The sequence below is a fragment of the Petaurus breviceps genome, unplaced genomic scaffold, assembly GCF_028583685.1.
Source record: "Petaurus breviceps papuanus isolate PSGF00001 unplaced genomic scaffold, PetGlider_PUasm1.0 90750, whole genome shotgun sequence".
NCBI lineage: Eukaryota > Metazoa > Chordata > Mammalia > Diprotodontia > Petauridae > Petaurus > Petaurus breviceps.
Window position 1 is genome coordinate 11,567,858 of NW_027187335.1, and position 8,581 is coordinate 11,576,438.

The 8,581-nt window shown below is 49.6% G+C and overlaps 1 protein-coding gene across 2 annotated transcripts; it reads right to left on the reverse strand.

Moving 5' to 3' along the window:
* Positions 1 to 2,956: 2,956 nt before the first annotated feature.
* On the reverse strand, positions 2,957 to 6,575 carry RND2 (Rho family GTPase 2). 2 transcript variants are annotated; one of them, XM_069067392.1, is made up of 6 exons: positions 6,368 to 6,575; positions 5,780 to 5,867; positions 4,899 to 5,008; positions 4,089 to 4,223; positions 3,558 to 3,814; positions 2,957 to 3,358 (listed from the first exon to the last, which is right to left on the reverse strand). In XM_069067392.1, the coding sequence occupies exons 1-6, from the start codon at positions 6,467 to 6,469 to the stop codon at positions 3,319 to 3,321; spliced, it is 732 nt and encodes a 243-aa protein (XP_068923493.1). In that variant the 5' UTR covers positions 6,470 to 6,575; the 3' UTR covers positions 2,957 to 3,318. The 2 variants fall into 2 exon arrangements, with proteins under 2 accessions (XP_068923493.1, XP_068923494.1); XM_069067393.1 differs by having other exon boundaries at positions 2,957 to 3,814.
* Positions 6,576 to 8,581: the final 2,006 nt, after the last annotated feature.

Genomic DNA, 8,581 nt, shown 5'->3' on the forward strand with positions numbered 1-8,581 from the left:
CTCTGCATTTCTGAGTATGTGGTTTTGTCCCATGTGTCAAATCTGGGTAGGGGGGGTGCGGTGTAAGGAATCAGTCTTTTTTTATCGGAGGAGTTTCCCAGGGTTGCCTGCCTTCTGCCCAACTCATCTTCAGCCTCCCCGCTATTTCCCATTTTCCTTCCTCCTAATACAAGTTGTATCTCAGAGGTTCAGAAACAGTGGCAGCTTCTCCCTCTGATTAGCTGTTTATTTCATTAAATGATTAACTGAGGTGACATTGTTTCCACAAGGATGCCTAATTGATAGGGAAAGCAGCAGCTGAACCAGCCCCTGGTGCTTCCTCCTGATCCTAGGTGACAGGATCCCCACTCTCCTGTCTGGGGGTGAGGGGCAGTTAGGGGGTAACAAGAGAGAATTACCTCCATCCCTGTTCCCACACACTATCCCCCACCCTTTCCCATCTGTCTGCCCTCTCATCCCCAACCTCTGAACATATCAGGCATCCCAGGTGTAAAGGAGGATATGAACTTCATTTCCAGACCACAAGCATTGAAAATGCATTAAATGTTGTTGTTTTGCCCCCCAGCGGGTTTATCTTCCTAATTGTTTTTTAAGGCTGATATTGAAATTTTGAGTTTGCTTTTCCTGAATTCAAACTATGGGGGGGTGGGGGGGAGTGGAGATAAGTGGCTGGAGAGGGAGGGAAGATCACCTGGGTTAGCAGGCCAGTAAAAGCAATCTTATATTACTTCCTTTCCTACTGCCACAAAGTAGATAACTATATTTCCTCTTACTACCAGGTATGATCCATAGGATGGTCAGTGGATAAAGTTTGAGTCATAACCTGGGCAGCAACACTGCAGCCAGGTCTAGAACCTAAGGCCTTCAACTACACTGGAGGGGGCAGGGTGGCAGTGAGATAGAAACTTACACCCTTTTGCCCACTTGCCAGCTTTCTTTGGACTCCTAAGTCCTTGCAGTGTTTCTGCAACTGAATCTGACTTGGTCATACATTGTGGTCATACATATTTATGGGGGCTGGCTTTTCATTAATGCAGAAGGTAGGCCCTGAGAGTAAGGAGGAGATGACTAGAACTTTCCTTTGTTTGGGATGGGATGGAGGGGGGGAAGGAATTATTTTAAATGACAAATTTCAGAGCAGATTTCCAGGGAAAAACCCCAACAAAGCGGGCATAGGTTATGAACTAGGTTGGGGGTGGGGTACATGCAAGTTTAGGGACCTGGGTTCTCCTGGGGCATGGGGAGAAGCTGAGAATGCCAGTGTGGAAGAAAGGATAGGATGGGGTGCTGTAGGTGAGGGAGGAAGGTGTCTCTGGGGTGCTGTGAGGCAGGGAGGTGTCTCTGAGTGAGAGACCATTCTCTCAGCTTAGGAGAGTCAACCCTGTGTGGGCCTACTCTCATTTCCCTGTTACTAGGAACTAGTCCTGTGCTGGGCAATGAGGTTGGAAATAAGGAATTTCCCTCTCAAAACAATGGAAACTTAATACTCCCAAGAAGAGTATTAATGGAACCGACATCAGTGCAGCTGTGAACTTTTTAGTGTATACAACAATTCTCCATCCTTTTGCCATTTCTTTTGTGATGAGGAAATTCTCCTCTCGTTTCCCATAAGTTCAACACAGTTCTTTCCCCGCCCCCTCCCCCCCTTGCTAGTTGCTGTCCCAGGCACCAGGGCCAGGGAGCAAAGGTGGACAGAGTGCAACCAAACACCTAACAAAACGCAAAGATATCACTTTGCTTAGTCTTATAATAACAGTCCCTTCCACCTGGCTTTCCTTTTCCACCCTAGGACTCTCCAACCTAACAGGGATGAATTAGAAAAAAACACTGGATTAGGAGATAAGAGGCCTGGATTCAAATCCTGTCTCTAGAACTTGCTACCTTTTTAGACCCTGGGCAAGAGAAACATCTCTTTGAGCCACAGCTTTGTTATCTACAGACAGATGTGTAAATAAAGCATTTATTAAGTTCTTACTATGTGTCAGGCACGGTGCTACAAAATTGAAAAAAATGAGAGTAGGAATGAAGTCTTTCTAGTTCCAAATCCTTTTATCCTATGAACCTTAGAACTTATTTAACCGTGCCCAGCCCAGGCCTTAGAACTGTTGCCCCTTAAATCAAGGAAGCTCAGAAGTGGGGGGTGAGGGGAAGCACTGGCCAGATCCTCCAAATCGCTAAAGCTATCACAGATTTTCCCAATTCTCTAAACCTGGAATGTTGAAATAAAACATAAGTGATTTTTTTATTCTCCTGTCTATGATACACCCTTCAAGGTAGAAAATTTGGAACCTGGGTGTTGAGTGAGAGAGGGAATCAGAGACCATGAGGATGAGAGTCAAAGATTCTGGGGAGAGGGGCATCCCCTCACCCCTTGACAAGTGGGACTCCTGAATTGGCACTGGCAAAGAAGAGTTAGTTGGATTTGAAGTTCATGACTGCATGACCTGAAATCAGGCCCAGCTGCCTGGAAGTGGTGGTTATCCTGAGGGACCCAGCTGTGTATTGTGCTCTTAGCAGGGCAACAGGTCATTTGCCCAAATCTTTCTTCCCCCATCCAAGACAGAGGCAAGTGCCAGAGGGGCAGTCCCAACCCACTTTTCCCAGAGAACTTTCCTTTTCTTGTGGAGGTAATAAATGGGGGCCAGAGGTAGGGGAGGAGCAGATAACTTTTGCCAATACATATTAAAGTCCTAAAATCTCCAGCACCTCTCATCTAAGGTTCCCATCTTTCTCTGATTTCTACCCTAGAGAACTCAATCTTTAACCAAGATTCCTCTCCTCTGCTGTACCTTCAGATATTAGGAAATGCTAGCTGGAGTCTAATTTCCACTGCTCAACCTCTAAGGTTCTTCTCATTTGTGGTAGCCTCAAACAACAGCAAGTCCTACCTGGGGTCTAACTAACCCTCTTGCTCCTTCTGTACATTTAAGAAATGCAATGAACTAAGTACAACCACTTTCCATGGACATGGATTTTATTAGCCTTCTGTTGGTGAAGAAAGGCAGCAGGGAAGGAAATTGGACAGGGGACATATCCTTTGTCCTGAATTTAGTGCATGTGGCCTGGAGTTAGGGGGTCGGAGAAAACAGCAGCAGAAGCAGATGAGGTGACAGGAGGTGGAGGTGAGGGTGGCTCTGGGACCACCAGGGGCATGATATGAATATTGGGGGAGGTGCAGGAAGGTTACCTTCACCCAAGGATTTGGCCACTCCTCATCTCCCTTATGTTCATGTATGTATATGTTCTGTGGACATGCCTGTGCCCATGCACACATGCCTCTGGGCTCACCCTTAGGGCTCCGTGTAGCATGTGCCCAGATCATAGAATCATCGGGGACCCTCCCAGAATCCCCAGAGTTCTATAAGAGAAAGGGAGGGAAGGTAAAATATGTTGGACATAAAAGTCCCACCCTCCCACCCATCCCCTTTCCCTATGCCTGGTTAAATTAGATTATCAGGGAGAGTCCTAGGGGGTGTCATGGGTGAGCTTGACCCCCTCCCCAGCACTCCCCCTCAGGCTCAGCTGGGTGTCTGGGTTGGCCTCTCTGAGACCCTCACATGACGCTGCAGCTCTTGGCTCGGTCCTTTCGAATCTCCGCCTCAGTCGATTTGTCCGACCTCCCAGGAAGCTGTGCTGACCTCTGTGTCGACCTCTGTAGGCCTCTCCTTGAATCACTTCGACGAAGCTGCCTGTGGCCACGACCAAGGGAGGCCACGGTGGCCACGTGGAAGACATCTCGGACACTGCGCTCAGATGACCGGGATGAGCACTCGACATAAGACACAGCACCCACTTGCCGGGCAAGGACGCTGCCCTGGGACATAGAGAAGCACAATAGTGGGAGAGCAGTCCCACAGGAAGGATTCCACCCCCCAAAACTCCCCAGCACACTGCACTGGTGTAGGTGCAGGGGTAGAGAGATGCTGAGGAGACTAGGGAACAAGACTGTGGTCAGATCAGGGAAGAGTTTGGAGAGAAAATCAAAGGGTCAGAGGTGAGGGATACATGCTGGACCAGTATCAAAGGTTAAGCTGGGTCAAAGGTTAGGGGGCCCAAGCTGGGATGGGGTCAGAGGGCCAGGGCCTCACCTGCTCATGTGTGACAGGGATGAGCCGCTGTTTGGAGAGTTCCCTCAGTGTCGCTAGGTCTGTCCTCATGTCCAGTTTACAACCGACCAGAACAACCTTAGCATTGGGACAGAACTCCTGGGTCTCCCCTTGCCACTGGTGGAGTAAAGAATAGGTACTTTTGGAGGGGTAGGAGGCACAGGGAGGCCTCTTCCCCCTATCATAGGAAAGAGTTCACTCTGACTTTAGAAGTGCCTTATTCTGAATTTGAAGGCAGAGAGGTAGTGGGAGTGGGAGTCGTGGGAACCTTCTAAGTGAAGTGTAAGAATGGAGGGAAAGATTTTAAAACTTTCGGCTTCTTCCTCTCCTTCCCTCAGGGGAGGGGCTGACCTCCACCAGGGTTAAGGAACTCCCTTTTTCCCAAACTTTCTCTGGGAACTGACTAATTCAGACCACCACCCCCACCTCCTCCCAGGAACCCAGCAAGGCCAAGAGCCCATTTCTCCACTCTATTCACCGAAAACTTTTCTCATGGAAATCAGGTCCTGGGGAGAAGGCAGCTGGGGAACAGGGCTTCCCTGGCCCCACCCCCTAAGCTCAGGGAGCTCCCAAACTCCCACAGAGAACAGGCTGGGGCTGGGGGAGAACAAAATGCTCCAGCCGGTTTAATTTTAGGGAAGGAATAAAGAATCTCTGGGCACAGCTGGCTAGGCTAGACAACCCAGAAGTTACTTTCTTATTCCCCAGAGCACAAGGATCTATCCTAATGATGCCAGGATACTCAGGAAACCTAAGGGAGGGAACCTAGATTTTTCCACAACTGTTTCTCACCTTCTTGAGCACATTGTCAAGTGTCTCTGGCCTGCTGATATCAAAGCAGATAAGGACAGCATCGGAATCTGGGTAGGCCAGTGGTCGGACATTGTCATAATAGGAGGAACCTATGGAGAAAGAGAAACAAGGGGTCCAAAGCTGGTAGAAGACCTAGAAGGTAGGGTGGGGGATGATTGGCTAGCTAGGGAAGGAGTATTGGGACCAAAGTAGAGGAAAAGGAGTAAGGGTCAAAGAAGAGACTCCCCTCCCTTTCTTCCCAGTCCTCTACTCCAATACAAATACAAAGGATGGGAAAATACCTAAGATCAGTAAGTAATAATGTCAAACAACCCTTGAATTCATGGTTCTTGGGGGGTAGGGGAAGGCTGGGAGGGGAAGCAAGTAAGGAAGTTGGATTCCAGTAAGAACTTTTCAATTATTATAGGACAGTGTTCTGGACTATCTGGGCAAGCCCCTGACCCCCAAACTCTCTAAGAGACTTTTTCAAGCTTGCAAAAATAAAAATCACTCCCTTTCCTTAAGTTCCACAGATATATCCCAAGATATCTTGCATCTTCTTGGGCATGGGCTCAGTGTAAGTCTAAAATGGTTCCTCACTATGCCTTGTGACTCAGTTTCTCCTTTGGACAGATAAGACCCTACCCCATCTTTACACCTTCTCCCCAGACCTAGAAGCTTTATAAGGGAATAAATAGAAAGAGGGGGAGGGAGAGGGAGTGGGAGGGGAAGGGAGAAGATGTGGAGAATGTCCTTTGAGGATGGAACTGTTCTGTGAACATGTGGGGTCTCCTAGGATCTGAGCTTGCTTGGCGCTGGAGTGGAGGCCTGGGCTTTGGAGGTGTGTCAGGTCCTTTAGAGATGACAGGGGAGGGAGTTACCTGAAGTGTCCCACATGTTGAGCTCTATGCGGCGTTTGTCGATCTCAAAGCTGGCTGTGTAGTTCTCAAACACGGTGGGGACATAACTCTGCGGACAGAAGGCACTGGGTTATGTTGTGAGGACCCTTTCCTCCTCTCCTCTACCATACTCGGGCCAGATTTTCTCCCCTTCTACTCATCCTGAGGAAGGACCTGGACACGGGATCGCCCTGAGATTTTTTTGGGGGTGGGGGATTTGGAGTGGGGAGGAGGCAGAAGGGTTGGGAGGACTAGGAATTGCCTAGGAGGGAGGATGCAGAGACCCCCTCCATGGTGGGGCCCCCTCTCCTGCAGCCCCCATTCTTTTCTTTGGCTCCCTAGACAGAGATCGCCTTCCTCTGGCTCTCCCTCGGGTACCCCAAACCTCAAGATCGGAGCCCTGTCCCTCAGCCCCCAGTCCTCCCAGCCCCCACCCCGCTGCCTAAGCCCCCAGCCCCGATCATTCCAGCTTGCAGACTTCCCCTCCGTATCCCCGCGGCCCCCCCAGTGCCCAGCCGGCCAGCTCCGCGCCTCCCAGGAGCGCATCCCCTGGGGTCCCCAGCCCCTCACCCCAGGGTAGGCGTCCTTGGCGAACACCTGCAGCAGCGCCGTCTTGCCGCACTCCGCGTCCCCCACCACCACGATCTTGCAACGGCCGCTCTGCCCCTCCATGGTCTCAGTTACGCTCCAGCAAGGGCCCCCCGCCCGGGCCCCGCAGCCGCCGCCGCTGCTGCAGCCGCCGCTCCGGCCGCCACCGTAGACACCGGCATCTCCCGGGCCCGCGCCGAGCCCCCGCCCCGGGCAACCCCCCCCCCGCCTCCCCCCGGCCTCCGCCCCCCTTGCCGGGGAACCGCGCCCCCGGCCCCGCCTCCCACCCCAGCGCAACGGGGAGGGGCTGGGACCGAAGGGGCGGGGTCAGGGGCTGGAGGCGCCTGCGGTAGGTGGGACTTATTTAGGAGCTTCGTCTTCTGGGAGGGGTGTACCTGGGGAATGGGCGCTGAGACCCCAGGGAAGTTTTCTTGGGGGTGAGCTCATTGGTCTACGCCTTACACGATCTAGGTGCCCTCCTCCAACTAAACGCGTGCATCCACGTGTGCATGCAACAGTCCACCTCCGGGACCTGCGGGGTTCGGGAGAGGGGGAGGGTGGTCCTCAATTCTTTCTCGCCCGGAGGAGATCCTAGAGAAAATAAGGGTACCCTTCTCTTTGAGTTGGGGGACGGGCTTTGAGGATCAGTGACTGCCAGCCGCGGCGCCTGAAGGCGCGGGGCGGCTGTGGTGACATCACGGTCAACTCCTTGGTGGTGGGGTGCGGGCAGGAGGTGGGGTTATAGGGGAGAGTAGTGGTGACTGCACCATGAGCCTGGGATGCAGCGGAAAGAGCTTGGGCACTCTCTGCAACAAGCTCAGTTGGAAAATTTTGGAGAGCAGCGCCCTCTAGTGGTGAATTTGAGCAGAAGGAAGAAGAATTCTGTTTTGATGTAACATCTGGTGAATTCAGATCCACATCTGGCTAGGCTTGGAATCTTGTCTGGTCCTTATCAAGGCCTAATTATAATATCGGCTTGCCTAACAGTTACCCCACAGAGGCTTCTGAAGCATAGTGGAAAGAGGAAAGGGCTTGGAGTCAATGAAATCAAGACTTGAGTCCAGGCTTTGCACCTTAATGGCCCTGTGATTTTCACCGTCATTTTCACCCTCTTCAGCCTTCCTATCAGCCTTTGTAAAACAGAGGTGATATTACTTACACATTGGTGTAAGTGACTGCCTTACAGTATTGTGAGGAAAGTAATATGAAGCCCCACTTCCAAGTAAACTTTCTATTATTCTCAACAGCAGTATAGTCTTAGAACGGCTATTGAACTGGGAGTCAGAAAATCCAAGAACTCTCTAATCCTGGCTGGGTGACCTTGGACAATCACTTAACCTCTCTTAGCCTCCATTTCCTTATCTGCAAAATACTGATATTCAATAGGTGATCTATCATTATGGTTCTTTCTGGCACTAATGATTTTATTTTGATGATTTTAATAGTGGATTTTTAAATTTTTTAAAAAATTGTAATTACTTTACTTTTCCAAAGCACTTCCAGATCCTATTTTCATTTACTGAAAAATAGCTTTGTAGGACATATATTTTTTATTATGTATAGAAGGTACACTTTCTCACCTCTGCCTTTCATAATTTCTGGCTTCTTTCAGGGCCTAGCTCTCCTGCTACCCCCTACAGTGCCTCACCCCAAATTTCTTCTTGATATATACAACATATACATACATACATACATATATATACACACAAACTTAAAAAAAACTAATCTGTATATATGTTGTTTCTCTCCAATAAAATAAAAGCTGTTTGACTGCAGAGACTGGCTTTTTTGTTTTTGTCTTTGTATCTCCACATACTTAATACAAGCTTGTTGAATTAATGAATGTATAATTAATTAATCTCCATTTTGAAGACAAGAAAATCAACACACACAGAGAAGAGTATAACTTATTTGTCTAAAGCAGTCCTGTACAACCTTCGGCCCCCTGGACCTCTTGCAGCATATCAAAGGATTTTGGGTAGTCTGGGGAAAATGTAGAGGAAAACATCCTCTACATTTTTCTAGGGCCACCCAAAATCCTTTGGCAGGCAGCGGGTTGTCCAGGCCTGGTCTAAGGTCATATAACAATGCAGCTGCTTCCCTTTGTCCTGTGCATCTTTATACTGTTACGCTACTAGCAATCTAATCGTTTTTCTACTAGACCACATTAAATTGTGCCTGGATTCTATCCTGGGG

What these genes read in the sequence shown, in the direction of transcription:
- RND2 (XM_069067392.1), bottom strand. Translation starts at nt 6,469, where the DNA reads ATGGAGGGGCAGAGCGGCCGTTGCAAGATCGTGGTGGTGGGGGACGCG. An exon ending in CAACATGTGGGACACTTCAG is followed by an intron (nt 5,009 to 5,779) that starts GTAACTCCCTCC and finishes CTTTCTCCATAG; the next exon opens with GTTCCTCCTATTATGACAAT. An exon ending in GCCAAGAGCTGCAGCGTCAT is followed by an intron (nt 3,359 to 3,557) that starts GTGAGGGTCTCA and finishes TTTCTCTTATAG; the next exon opens with AACTCTGGGGATTCTGGGAG.